This window comes from Peromyscus maniculatus, chromosome 4, assembly GCF_049852395.1.
Source record: "Peromyscus maniculatus bairdii isolate BWxNUB_F1_BW_parent chromosome 4, HU_Pman_BW_mat_3.1, whole genome shotgun sequence".
NCBI lineage: Eukaryota > Metazoa > Chordata > Mammalia > Rodentia > Cricetidae > Peromyscus > Peromyscus maniculatus.
Window position 1 is genome coordinate 154,010,084 of NC_134855.1, and position 14,722 is coordinate 154,024,805.

Sequence of the window (14,722 nt, forward strand, 5' to 3'; positions counted from 1 at the left end):
GACCACCTGTGAGCTCCTACTCTCCAAGGCCTACTGCCAGGGTCGAGCTACCATCTACCACCGGCTCAGTCTCAACTCCCATCTCGCTGGCCACATTCTCCTCTCCTTTTCTATTTAGCCATGAGACTGTCCCTTTTAGTTATTTCCCCATAGTTTTATCAGAATAGTGGAGGGAAAGGAACATGGCTGTGACTCTCTTAAGCTCAGAGCCAGAGAGCCAGCCTTCCTCCTCAGGCACTTAATGTTTCTTTACAAAAGGGCATGATTGGTTTTAACAGACAAGGTTTGTTACCTTTTTTCTTCATCTAAGAGATTAGAGATACCAAGTATATAAGACTAAGAGGTATCCATTACTGAATGTCCCTAGGAAGTGCCACCACACTGGGAGGAGACCCTCCTTAATCAGTCTGTGCACAGTTGCTGCTTCCTAGGACATAGGGATGGCCTGGAGTCCTCCGCTAATCACCACCATTGAGGAGCTGTAGGGTGGGGCGTCAGGGCCAGGGCTGAAGGTTTGGCTATGACTCTATCATGGGGCTCAGGGCCTTTCGGTGGTCCCCATGGGTTTTGTAGTATGACAACTCTGGCGTGTCTGGGACAGTGCCAGGCCCTGTGACCTGTTTAGAGGCAGAAGTTACTCTTGATGCCATGGAAACAACTGTCCAGAGAAATCGAAGTGTCCTACAGTTCCCATGTCATGAGTTTGGTTCTGTCTATTTTATTAGAAAAAGCGGTAGCACATGTGCGTGAAGCCAGCATGCGGAGGGCGTAGTTGATACTTAATGGCTACATTCTGAATCCCCAAACAGGACACAGCCATTTATCTAGTCCGCCAGTGTTTACCACGCTCCCACTGGGTCAGGTGACGGTGCATACTGGAGGCCCAGCAGGAACGCTGACAGAGGCCTGCTGTTCTGAAGCTGGGTCTAAAGAGGACATGAATAAACAGGACGTTGCTGATAAATACGTGATGAAGATGGGGGGCGGCATGCCCAACCGGGCAAGGGCTGGAGGAGACAGGAGGAGTGGGCTGGGCTGGGCACTGACGGGAAAGCAGCAGCTGGCAGGGAGGAGATGGCTGCCTGGACATCAAGAGAGTTCTCCATTGTTGACAGGTGACTTCTCTCCCCTGGAAGTGGGAGACCAGCTCTGAGCAGAGAGGGAGGTGGACAGTTTCTGCCCAAAGCCCACCTCTGTAAGTGGGAACAGCCCCCCATCAGCCCTCATCAGTGACACTAATGGCCGTGCATCGGCCCCTGCCAGGGCCCTAATGCACTTCCACCTGCGTCAGAGGCTCCAGCCAGCGCCTGAGTCACCCTAGCTCCCAGGAGAGGACACACCGAGCGGCCACGCGTCACCACCACACGCTGCTTCTCAGCTCGGTGGTACCGCTGGGAGATTAAACACATTCGCTTAGAGAAAAGCAAAGAAAGAACTTCTGATAAGCAGTGCCTGGTAGTTAATGGGCCTCCGAGTGCTGTGTACAATTTAAACTTTTTATTAAAAAGAAAAAAATAAAAGCTCCTTTGCTCTCCGGGGACTTGCACTGTGAAATTATCAGCCGCACGGGCTTTGCCCCCCTTTCAACGTGACTGCGCATACAGTGGAGAACATTAATTTTGTTTTGTTTTTCTCACAGCCAGGAGTAGGCTCTTCCCTTCTGCCAAGGAGAGCACTCTTGGGTCTCTGCAAGGGTGGAAGGGTCTAGGGGTTCTGAGGACCGGGTCTTCCTCTCCTCACTTAAAGAGATGGGCTCTTCGCTTTCTTCTGTTGGCTGCCTCCAAAGAGGTCTCGCCCGGCAGCCCAGCTCAGGCCCTCTCTGACTCAGCGTACCTGATCCGGTGGTCACGACTTGCTGAGCAGTTCCAAGTGACCTTTCCTGTTGCAGCAAGGAGCCCCCCCCCCCCTTCACAAAGCCCTGATCTCTGGCTTTAGGGTCCAGCTGCCCCTGTTTGGATCTAGGCTTTACTTACTGGGTGACATCCTGCCAGCTCCGTCTCTGTGCCTCCATGTCTCCGTAGGGAGAATACGGAGGATCAACCCCATCTCTGACTGAGTCCTCCCCACCCAGGGATGCCACAGTGGCCTGTGGCCTTCACCAGTTTCTTGAGAGTCATCTGTGTGCTGAGGCCCTTTCCATCAGGCGCCAGGCACTTTGGACCCCATGGGGAAGATGCAGAGACGGGCCCTGTCCTTTCCCAGGGAGCTTACATTCTTGAGAGGAGCCAGAGGACAAACGTGAATAAATGAAAGCCTTTCAAACCCTGGTCAGCAGGCGACCATGGTGGACAGAAGAAAGGGAGATGATCCCTTGGGGCCGTACCAATGGTGAGCCTTCCTGAGAAGGTGATAGTCAGCCTGAGACTTAAATTTCATTTTTCAAGGAAGGAATTGGCTCTTTCCTGGCCTGAGGGAGGAGGACATGTGGCAAAGGTCCCCAGGCAAGCCTGCTTGGTGTGATCAAAAGCCAGAAAGGCAGGCGCATCCAGGGTGTGGGGAGCTCCAGCTGAACTCTGCAGACAACCATAAGCCAGAGCTGGGTCGCTCTGAGCAGTGGGCACAGTGGAGGGATGAGGGGCAGGGCACTTGGCATCTGCAACGGGCTGGGTTTACCGCTCTGCTTTATTCTCCTCACATGTGTCTTTTCTTCGGAATTATAATCCCGTTGGTTGACTTTAATAACCAATGAGAACATTTTTCAGGCTGTTTAACTTTATTAAAAGATTTAAATTTGATGATGAACATCGGTATGGTTGCTTCAAGCCTCAGATAGAAGGCTTGCTCAGCCATGGCTGTGTTCTCGACACCCACTGTCATCCCTACATGTTAACCTCCCTCCCCACTGCCATGTAGTCCGAGACTGTAAATAATCTAATTATTTCTTGTACTTTGGTAAATATGCCAGGAACACTGGTAGCTGTCTGAGACCCACAGAGAATATTAACTTGGTCCTTTTTTTTTTTTTTGAGAAGAATAGATAATAAGTTAGAGCAATCTCCTCGGACTGATTGAACCCCACACAGTCTCAGGGAGGCCAAGGGCTTTCCTCTGTATGCATCATTAGCTTCATATAGGATTGTTCAAGATCTGTGATAAGAGGCACTGTGGGAGGGGGAGGAAGGGGCTTGGAACAAGTTGCTCACAGTCCTGAAAACCCTTGAGCTCATCAGGATACCAGTTAATCTCTCAGTGTGCAGATGAAGCCCTGGGCCTAGGAGCAGGGTCCCTACCGTGATGACAGCCCCCCTGAGCAGATGAGAACTCGACATATTAGCGTCACAGTGTGGGGACTTGGGGAGGCCAGGCTTGCTGGGTCCTGCCTCCAGATGTTGCTATGTAGCCTGCTGGCCCTGGCCTCCCCATCCTGGTCTGTTGACAGCAGCGGATTCTGGAAGAATATCCGGGGCTAATTACAGAGCACATCGTGCTGTAGCTATCATTAGTATTAATTAGTTTCCAAAGGCAGAAATGCACTTTCCTCCGTGGACTGCGCCCCGCTTGGCTAGCCCTGAGCTTGCGGGCACTCTGCGTGGGTGTGGGAGACTTAGAGGCCACAGCCTGAGGGGAAAGGCCAAGGTCTCAGCTCAGATCGAGCCCTCTTTCCGTGCTCTGTGGCCCTGGAGGACCGGATTTATCCATGTGCTGTGTTGCCAGCTTGAGGTCTGACTTACAGAAGCACAAGCAGATGCCCAAAGATGCCAACAGGCAGAACTCAAGAAAGCCGACTGCCCCCAGAGAGACAAGCCCTCTGCCAGAGAGCTGAGAAGTACTGAAAGCCCCAAGCGGCATCTTTAATTCATGCCCTGGCTGAGTTTGTATTGCTAAATTCAAATTAATGATCTCTACACCACAACCCAGAACCTGGCCAGGCGGCAGGAAGCATCCTTGGGCACCATCATAGGATGTCCTCTCTGTCTCAACACCCCAGGCAAGGAAGAGCGAGTATATCAACACCAACCACAATGATTAAAACCAGCAGGAGCATTTTAGAAACAACACATTTTGCGGCCACATCATCCAGGCCTGTGGTCTGGGACCCCTGGCCTTGCAGTGAGTGCTGTTGAGCCCTGTGGGATACAGGCTGAACCAAAGGCAGCAGGGCCGACGTCCATCCAAGACAGAGCAGTAGAGAAGGGCTGTTTTCTTCCCATGATGGGAAGACAGCACAGAGCCAGGTAGGCATCTGCAGGGCCACACAGTGTCCAAGGGGCCACCTGGAAGTCAAAGACTGATGTCATAGCCATTCAAAGGGGGCCAGTCCTTGAACGAGGAGGAGTATGGGGAGAGGGATGGCAGGAAGATACGGTGCCCACCCAATGGGGGGATTCTGCATTGGAGGCCTGTGCAGTGAGGGACTAGAGACCCCTTGGGCCTGCCTCTTGCAGAGCACCAGGGGTGCCTGGAAGGAGGTGGGGCGTTTCTCAGGAGTGTCTGGACTGGACCCATCTGTGGGCCTCTGCCCAATGAAGAGCAGGCTCTGCCCACGGGGATCTTGTTCCATTTTGAACAGCTCATACTCTATATGTGGGAGCCTGATGCCCAGTGGTAGGCACCCGTTGGTGGCTGTGACGTCCCTCTCAGTGCCTACTGACCAGACCCCTGCGCCTCCACAGCTGCTTGGCTTGGAGAAGTTGAGTATGGCTGTAGTAACCTGGTCCATGGGGGTCACGTGGGCCCGTGTAACCTCAAACGTCAGCTCAGTTCCACCGTGAACCCGTGGGGATGGGGCGCCTCTGGAGTAGTGGCCGGCGGCAGACACGGTGAAGGTGGGCTGGCGGCAAGCGGGATCCGAGAAATGGTGGTAGTGTCCTTCCCAGGAGCGTCTGTGGTCATCGAAGGTGAAGAGCCGGGTGAGGAACAGCACAGCAGGCCTGGCCTCGCAGCCCATGCTGACCCAGTGGCCACCCAGGTGCAGTGGCAGGGATGGCCCGGGGGGCAGCACAGGTGGATGGTGCTCATCAGAGCAGGCAATGAGGCTGCAGGCCAGGCAGGGCCAAGTGTGGTGCTGCCAAAGTTGAAACAGAGTGGTCGGTGAGGCACTAGCAGAGCCAGGCTTGCGACTGGGATGGACTCCCAGGGCAGGACCCCATGATTAACCAGGTGAGCCCACCTTCCTGGTCGCCCGGTTCTCTTTGCCCTGCTACCCTCTAGCAGGGGGGCCTCCTTGATGTCCTTGGACTTAGAAGGAAAGATGCCCCCCCAGCCTCTGCACATGTCCTGAGGAAGTCTAATCAAGGCTTCAACTTATAAAGCAGACTCAAGACCTGTCCTGTCTCTTCCTCATAGACACCCCTCCCTCCCTCCCTCCCTCCCTCCCTCCCTCCCTCCATCCATCCTTCCCTTCTGCATTAGGCTGAGAGTGGCAAAAACTTTCTAGGCAGCAGCCCTGACCTCTCCAGCCCTAGGCTCCCAGCAAACACACACTTGTTGAATGAACTTTAGGTGGGTCTTAGGTCCCCAGATTTAGAAGAAGTCCTGCCTAGTTTGCCTTCCGGCTTACCACCATCATCCCTTTACTTCTGCAGCTTTCTCATGGGCTGGAGTCTATGTTGAACCCCTCCTGCAACTCAAGGACAGTGAAACTCAAAGGCCAGGTGGCTGCCACAGTTGTCCATGGTTGAACACAGCCCTGCAGAAATTGTCCCAAAGCCTCACTGCAAGGAGGAGGACCAAGGCTGCCGTGGTTATTTTTGTTTTGTATATGTGGTGTGTGTGTGTGTGTGTGTGTGTGTGTGTGTGTGTGTGTGGTGGTGGTGGTTGCGGGGGTTGTAGAGGGCTGTGGAGGTGTGCTCCTGTGTATGCAGGCACATGTGGAGGCTGGCGGTTAACAAAAGGAGTCTTCCTCTTGCTGCTCTCCACTGTATTCTGTGAGGCAGAGTCTCTCAGTTGAACCCAAGCTTGTCAACAGGATTTATCTTCCTAGCCAGATAGCCCTGGGCTTCTCTTGACTTTGCTTTCTGAATGCTGAAACTACAGTAAGCTGCCACACCCGCTTAGCATTTTAGCTACATCTGGGGATCCAGATTCCAATCCTTGGCCTGGCTCTGCAATTGCATGAATCAGTGAGCTTCTCCTGAGCCCTGTACCACCCAGGCCTCTTATGAGATAAATTTCTTTTATGTAGCCCAAGCGAACCTTGAACTTGCTTTTTAACTTGGACAGAACTTGTGCTCCTGATTCTCCTTCTTCTACGTCCCTGAAGTGCTGGGATTATGAGCATGTACCAGCCTGCCCAGCCTCCAGCATTATTGTAACGGACAAAACCAGCTGCACTGGAGTCCTGGGGCTTGCAGGACCCCTCTGCTGCCCCAGGGTGTGCACTGGCTTCCGCCTGCTTTGGATTGTTTGAAGTCATCCCAGACTCTGCTTTGCTAAGGAGACTAAAACCCAACAACAGCAAACAGACATGAAATCTAATTGGTCTACATTTCGGAGTGAAAACATTTAGTGGAAGCCAGAAAAGAACCAGGCACAGACTCCCATTTCCCCTCCCCCCTTCTTTCTTCCCTTCCCTCTTCTCCTCCTTTCCTTAAAGGGAGTTGCTGCCTGAAGCCAACACAGAGTCCTCTTTGCAAATGTGAAGGCCTTGGAATACCACTTCTCAGTGCTGACCTGAGAGCCGGCAATCAGCCCTGTTCCCGCTGTTCCTGAGGGAAACTTGAGGACTGAGGCCCAAGCAGAAAAGGCAAGGGGGAGGGAATTTTTTTTCTTTTGTTTGGATTGTCACACTTTCAAAGCTCTTACTATTAATATTTATTCCTGTGAGGAAGCCGAACTTCTATTTCTATAACACATGACCCTATATCATGTTTTATTTCTGGATATTATTCTTATTATCATTATTATTTTGAGAGAGAGAGTCATGCTATATAGCCGAGGCTCGGTTCAAACTCCAGGCCATCCTTTTTGCCTCAGCTTCCAAAGGGCTCAGATGACAGGCAAGCACTATCATGCCTAGCTGTTTGGGGGATTCTGACCTGGAGGACGCGAAGGCACTTTGAAACACTGGTAAATGGCGGCAGACTTGTTTGTGATGGAGGAAGCAATGGCAGTTAGCTGGAGTGTCAGAAATTGGGAGGCCGGCTGATAAGAGTTCCCTCTAATTGAGGCCTTTTAACCCACATTCTGAACTATGCTCACACTAATGTGTATTGACAGGACCAAATGCACAGCATTGAAATAGTCCCAGAGTGGCTCTTTCCTGCCACACACACAGACACACTCACGGCCTCACACGTGCATGATCCCCGTGCAGAGGGACGTTGCAGGAGCTGGCTGGTCATTTGGGGCAAGTGGTTTGGGGCATAGCAGAGCTCTGAAGGTGGTTGAGGGGACAGAAAAGGCATTTCCCACTCAGGAACAGTTAAAGGAGGTGACACAAAGCTCTTGTCCCCATCAGACACCTCCAGGGTGTCCTCAACAGGAGACAAAGCCCCCAGCCTCACACTTGCCAACTTCATGCTGATGTGAGCCTACTTCACCAGCCATTTCTCCTATGGAGGTGATGCCTGCCCAGATGACTGTGGTAGAGAATGGACTGATTGATTAATATTCTATATCCAGACAATAAATTTGGGGATCAAATTGGTTTTAAATTAACTTCTAAAACTGTTGGTGTTTACCATCTGGTTTTGGTCTGAGGCGAGGCTCAGGCCCCCCCCGAGAGCAGAGTGTAAGGAGAGTGAGGCGCTGTTTGGGGATCTGAGTGCAGCATTTCCTTCTCTCAAACGATCTCCCCCCCCTCCCCAAGAGGGGAGTTGCTGAACAGACCTTTAATTTAATGTCTGCATCTGGTGCTGGTCTGCAACGACACGTTCCTATGTGTCTTGTTTCTCAATCACTTTTCCAGCCTGTGTAGGCCGCCAGGGCTGGTGGGGTGGCAGGAAGGGAAGGAATAGTGGCCCCTGGATTCAGCCCAGGAAATAGGATGCTGTCAGCCCTCATGTTGTCCCTTGCAACAAGGAGGTGGGGGCTGTAATCAACTCACCTTGTATGCCTTCCTCAGGATTAAGTCCTGAGCATCATAGACAGTTGTCAAAAGGGATTGATTTTGAGGTCATTTGAAAAGAACCCTGAGGAGCCAGGCCTGGGCAGTGGTGGCACATACCTTTAATCCCTGTACTCGGGAGGCAGAAGCAGGCAGATCTCTGTGAGTTTGATGCCAGCCTGGTCAATAGAGCGAGTTCCAGGACAGCCAGAGCTACACAGAGAGACCCTGTCTCAAAAAGCAAAACCAAAAAAAAAAAGACCCTTCTTAGGAGAACCTTGACATGTTCCTTCTCTGCCTCCTAGATCCTGGGTTTTGGGGGCAGTTGGAAAGCGTAAGGTGGGCAGATGGGCATGGTCTAGCTTTCACCCCTGGGTGATTCTGGCAAGCAGTTGCTACCAGAGATCAGAAACTGCCCTGTTTGGCTTGGCTTGAGTGTACAGCACACAGTAGGCACTCAATATAAGCTGCATGATGGGAGAGTGGCCCAAGGTTCAAATATCACTTGGTAAAGATGGTGGAACTTATTCCTCCCTCTCTTGATTTTTTTTTTCTCTTTATTGTTTTGTTGGTTTGGTTACACATGGGAGCTACTGGGCTCAGCTTGACTATGAGGAAATAAATAAGGGGACCACTGGCCAGCAGTTCCTAACTCAGAGTCTTAGCCTCTTTCATCTCCATTTACAGTGAGCAGCAAGTCCCAGCATCACCGTGTGTCCCTGTGTGTCACCCGAGTCCTGCTGTCAGTGTCCCAGACACTGGGAACATTGTTTGCACTTATCACTGTTTAGACCTGAGGATGAAGAAGAGTCCCTGTTCTCAGCCATCCCGTCACAGCTTTGCATCTTCAGGCTATTTTAGTGGGCTTGGCTTCCACTTACAGCCAACGCCTTTTATGTCTTCAATTTTTTTTCTCAACCTTTTTTTCTGAGGAGGTGTTCTCAGGCATTACCAGCTACCAGACAGGGTCTCAGCACCAAAAAGTCCACTGGCCCCACCTTTTATAGTGTAGGACAGTATGCTGGCTTCCTTTACACTTGAGTTCCATGATGGTCACTTTGGAGTCTCATGGAGGGGCAGTTCGCTGTAGCTAGAGCCTCCTCACTCATTGACCACCAGGGCACATGTTAGAAGTGAGGACCACAGGCCTCACCCTGCACCCACATGTTCACAGAGGCCCAGGCCTTAACTCAGAGTCCTTTGTTTTCACTAAGCAACCCCAAAACAGTGAGAGTGAGTACCCATGTCCAATGCCTCCTGTGTTCATTATACCAACTCCTTCATGTTTGTGGAGTTTGATGGAGCACACTCTAACACCAGCACGTGTGCACACATGCATCAGTGGTTTGTTCCCTGGTCACCAGGGAGCCCCCTGGGCTCCTGAAGGATGTCATTAAGAGGGTACTCTCAGTCCCAGCAGAGTGTTCCCAGTGCATGTGTCAGCATTATGCTGCCTTTAGCCAGATGCCAGACCCCATGTTGGCTGATGCCACAGACCTCTCCTGATGGAGTGCTCGGAGCCTAAGGGGGAGGTAACAGGCGGGCTCCCTGACAGCAGCATATGCTGGGTGTTGGGCGATGTGTAGAGTAGGGGTGGCTAGAAGGACCAGGTAAACTGAGAACCGAGGAGGGGAAGCCAGCTGGAGCCATTGTGCCACGCGGGGACAGGTGTGAGGTTCTGCAAAAATCATGAAGACCAAACCTGAAAGATGCATGCGGAGAATGACTGGGCCAGGGAGGGTGAATCATGCCGTGCTCTACAAAATGCCGTCTAGCCTTGCAAAAGCTGAGAAAAGATGGCTCTTTTCTCAAAATTCAAAAGCAGAAGCAATAGAATGTGCTAATGTCCCGAGGTTAGCTGATCAGAGGTGAGGGCAGTGAGAAGAACGGTGCAGAGACCCTTCGGAGGACCAGACTCTAAAGGACCTGCTGGACCGGACACCAGAACACACCCAGAGGGGCCCATTCTCACCAGAACACTTTGCAGGGGGCGCTGGTAGCCAGTGGGACGGTAGTGCTGCCTCTCTGTCCAGTCGGTGTGGACATCCCCAAGGAACAGCTCCTTGACTAGATGGGGTGCTGCCCCAGGCTGTTGTTGCATGTGATGCTGCAGGCGCAGCAGACTGAGTTCATTCATGCTGAAGCCCAGTGCGGCCAGGCAGTCACCTGGTACCTGGGAACTCAGCAGCTCATACAGTGTCCCTGGCAGCCAGGCCCGGTCTAGGGGCAGCCGTCCTGTACAGTCCTGGCCAGTCTGGGTCTGGTTGAGGCGCCTGGCAATGTCAAGCAGGGCATGGTGGCTGTGGAAGACTATGCCCACCTTGTGAAGATGGTAGTCAGCCTCGGTGGCACCCTGGGTGATCCAGGAGGCCCGGCGCAGACGGACTTTGCCCTTGATGAGCAGTGAGTGGGCAGGCTCCTGGCAGGAGGGGTCCCTGTAGTAGAACTGGTAGGCTCGGAAGAGACGGTTGGAATAGAAGGTGTAGGAGCGGGTGAGGAATTCTGGTCCCGGACGTACCTCACAGCTGCTGGGAGGAGATGGGTTTTGAACAGAGAAATGAAAACCTACCTGGGTGTCCCCTTCCCTCTGAACTGGGCTCCCATGTCTCCAGCCTCCTTCACTCAGGCCTGTTTCCCCAGCTGGAGGCCTTCTCCATCTTGTGATCTTCATAAAAGCTCTCCAGTTCTCTTTCTGGTCAACCTCATGGTCCTAACTGGACTGTTGCCACCATCTACCACTCAGTGTACTCTGAGCTTTCTAGGAACCCTGGCCTGTCCCTCATTGAGTTCCAGGGATGACTTGTTCTGTCCTGGACTTTCACTGGATGGCATTGGGTAGAAGGAGCACAGGGGGACCTCTCTCAAGGGCCTCCCCTTCAGTGAGCTGCTTCCTTTCCCTGGTTTACTCACACACTGGTGAAATGTTTCCAGAAGGGCTTGGACAATACATACTTTGTGGGTTGAAGGCAGATCAGGGTTCTGTCGCAGCCACTCAGCATTGCCATCAGGGAAAACGACTGCACCCTAGCAAGACTGGGGAGCTAGCCCAGTGGGTAAAGTGTTTGCCACACAAGTGTGATGCCCTCCGAGTTTGATCTCCAGTATCCAAACACTAAAACGTAGTTGAGGTATGTGCCTGTAATCCTAGCTCTGGGGAGGTAGAGACAGGAGGATCTCTAAGGATTGATGGAGATTCCCAGGTCCCAGTGAGAGACTCTACCTTAAAAAAATACGGTGGAGAACAATTGAGGAATTGTGGAAGACACCTACATCTACCTCTGTACACACACACACACACACACACACACACACACACACACACACACACACACACCACGCACGCACGCACGCATGCACGCGCATGCCCCCTCCAGGTCTAGAGGCTGTACAGAAGGGAAAGGAGTGACTCCTGGCCCCTCAACCATGGCCAAGGTTAGAAGATCCCTGTTGAGGGCTCATTGTGGTGAGTGGTGGGGGAATGCCCCTTCATTCCCTCGTGCCCACCTGGATTGCCACCTTAATATGTATTCTGTTCTTAGGTGGCTCTCATCCAAGCAGAAAGAGCTCCCTTTTTTTTCTCCAGGCTTTCTGCTAACATGAAGGAGAAAGCCTTGGCTGAGAGCTAATGAGTCTTAAGCCTCAGCTCCCATTTCTCCCAGAGAGAGCAGACGCTGAGCCTGAGATGGGTCATGAATCTAGAGAGAACCCAATTATGTGGTTTTGTTCCACTGAGTCTCTTCACAGTTACTTCTTATTTATGGCAAGTGGCTGTTCTCTGCATCCAGAGCTATGTTAGGCATCTTTAAAAAATAATTATATTACACTATAAATGTGTGCTGTTTACTGTATGCCAATTATACCCCAATAAGGCTGTAAAAATGCATGAATGTGTTTAAGTAAATAGAAGTAAGTTGGTCTGAAGAAAAGCAGCAAGTGGCTAGTAGGCCAGGCCACAGCTAGAGTGAGGAAAGAGAGGCTGCCCGCCCACCCGAAGACCTCAGACAGGGCCTGCAGGACAAAACGACTGTCCTAGGGCATGCAGAGCGTCGTCTCACAGTCCCAGACTATTGACCCTTTTCTACACTCCTCTCAGAAAGCAACGAGTACAGTGGGAACTTTCTAGGAAGAAAGTTCTGGAAGTTTCTTAGAATTGCTCCAGAGTGTTGTTGCTGGAGGCAGGAGCAGCCGAGCTCAGCGTCTCCCTCTGTGCACTCAGTGACCCTGCCAAGAGCAGCCTCGGTCCCAGTTGGACTGAATGAAGTAGGGCTGTAGCCCCGGAGCCTGGGAAAAGTGCTAGAAGCAATTTTGAAAACTTGCGCCCTGGCCCCTCCCGGCACCCAAAGCGCTAGCAGATGTTTGGCAAGCAGAGTCTCCATGAGCTCAGGAGGGACGTGGAGGACATGGAAAGTTCAGTCCTTGACCCCAGAATGGAATGGGCTGAGGAGCAGACCTGAGGGGCTAAGTGAGGGAAGCCACAGCTTCCCCTCGGCTCCCACTCTGGGAGGAAGAGTAACCTGATGGCTGCCAAGGATGAAGGGCACAGAGCAACCCCTGCAATAAGATGAGTGTGCCTGCAAGGTTCGGAGAGCTGGGTGGGAACTCAGACTCTGGCTGGCTGGTCACTTCTTGTCTTCTTTGTACCAGTTGTGCCTTCCTGTGGATCTCAGAATGGGAACTTCTCTCAACCAGATGTCACCATCTCCAGGAACATATATTGCTTTGTAGCGCAGTTCAGTACCATGCCAAATCTGCATTACACACTGCCCTGTTTGCCCATTTAGCCCGTGTCCTACTGTGCCCTGTGCACCAGCTCGCAAGAGGGAAGCCTGAGTGTCTGTGTCACGGGTTTCCACGTGTGTATCATTCAGCTTAACCGTGTTTGTTGGACATGATGCTTGACAGTTCCTTGCTCCAGATACCACCTCCAGAGGGGAGAAAGCAAGCCCTGAGTTTGGCAAGCAGCCTCTGGGGAACTGGGATGGATCATTGTCCCAACTTCGTAGAGGTCCATGCTGGGACTCTGAGGGAGACGTCTCCCAGCCTAGCAGTGCATGGTTGGGAACTTAGGGGAGTCTTACCCAGTGGAGATCCAGGGCCCACTGATGTGTGGGGGCAGGACAGTAGTGATAGGCATACCATTGGGCACTGGCTGCTGACATTCGGGTTCCCAGTGTAGATGGCCATCTCCTGTAATACCAGCTGTTTCTATGATGTTAGCTACAAAGGAGAAAGAACCCAGTCAGAGATCCACAGGCTTCATGCATACTGCCTAGCCCACCTGCTCTCCCCATGTCAGGGCCTCAGGCAGGCTACACAGCTCACCCCAGGCCCCAGAACACCCAGATACTTGTGGACTGCGTACAGCAGGCTTGCCACTGTCCCCTCCTCTGTACATGGCACACCCCAGAGTCTAGCATAGTTAGCACTCAGCCAATGCTCACTGAGTGTATGGTAAATGCCTAGAGCCTGAGCCAGAGACCAGCCACATAGATCACATCCTGCCTGGCCCTCTTCCCTAAGCCCAGGATAGGATGGCAAGGGCGTGGGACAGCTCCCTTCAGCTCTCAGCTGCTGCTCAGAATTGAGTAGCAAAATTTTCAGCTGCTAAGGAACTGTAATCCCATCAGAGCTGTTAGCCCACTCAGAAGGACAGCTGACACAGCCCAGACCGCAGGATTCTAGTGTGAACAGCGTCCAAGTTTTACAGCAGTGACTGTCCTCGTGGTGGCTCCTGACCCTGGCTGCTGGCCACGGCTTCAGGCTTGCCAACCCAGCCCTTCCCACTGAGCCTGGGGCCGAAGTGGGTCAGGAGGGGCCCAGAGAGCTCCGGCCAGCCAGGGCCTCCAGGGAAGACTATGGGTGGAGTGGAGAAACTCTCCCACGGCATATTCCCATCCTTCCCCACTGCCTGCTCACAGGTTCCCACTGGGCTTGAGGGGAAGCCACGGGAACCCCACTTTGCCTCTTGGAGCTCTATCTGGTACACACTGAGACCCCGAGCTCTCTGTGCCCAGCATTCTCTCAGGGAAACTCACATTCCTGGGATCTGGAGTCACAGCCAGAGTCCCTGTGGACTCTGACTAGATGAGTGGTGTAGCTGGTGGTGACGGTGTCATCAGTCAAGTAAGGGACACGAGTGGCTTGATAGTAACCCTGCAATCTTCGCAGCCACCCTCGGGGTTGTTTGTGGCTTGGTGGCTCAGCTCCATGGGTTTGTGGCATTCATCAAGAAAAGCATGAGCTAGTGCCTAGGGTGTCCAGATTCTGACTGTTGCTCCTTTGGGTCACCACTGAGGACAATGGGAGCTGATTTGGAGACACAGAGTGTGTGTGGACATACATGTATAGGACACACATGTGAAGAGTGACTGAGTGAAGATCTGAATGTGACCCTTGGACCCATTGGTCAATGCATCTGTTGATCGTGGTCAGACAAGTAGGAGAAAAAGAATACAATAGGTAACCAGGGCAAGGAGTCCTACCATGGACACACTGTCAGTCACTGGGGAAGCAAGGCTGATGGGAAACTTGCAAGATAGAAGGTGGGTTTTTCAGAATTAATCTGGCACAATGTCAGTAAGACGAAGAAACCCGAGCCAGGTCTCTATGGTGGGTGCATGGATATCCACATTGAGCCCATGCATCCTGAACTGAGACAGACTCCCCTAAGCTGTCAACCTGAACACATTCTGGTGTTTCTGAGCCACCGTTGTGGTCCGAAGCTGCTGGATTCTC

General features: G+C 52.4%; 1 protein-coding gene across 5 annotated transcripts in view; it reads right to left on the bottom strand.

Annotated features, from left to right (window-relative positions):
* Positions 1–2,694: 2,694 nt before the first annotated feature.
* Positions 2,695–14,722, bottom strand: part of Apcdd1l (APC down-regulated 1 like) — a 58,838-nt gene continuing 46,810 nt past the window's right edge. For 2 of the 5 annotated variants that reach the window (XM_076571291.1, XM_076571293.1), the window contains exons 2-5: positions 14,023–14,722; positions 13,066–13,204; positions 9,960–10,515; positions 2,695–5,005 (exon numbers count right to left, since the gene is read on the bottom strand). The exon at positions 14,023–14,722 is cut by the window's right edge and continues 225 nt beyond it. In XM_076571291.1, the coding sequence (XP_076427406.1) occupies positions 4,235–5,005; positions 9,960–10,515; positions 13,066–13,204; positions 14,023–14,209 (1,653 nt within the window). In that variant the 5' untranslated portion in view covers positions 14,210–14,722 and the 3' untranslated portion in view covers positions 2,695–4,234. The other 3 variants (XM_076571294.1, XM_076571295.1, XM_076571296.1) reach the window with 3 other exon arrangements.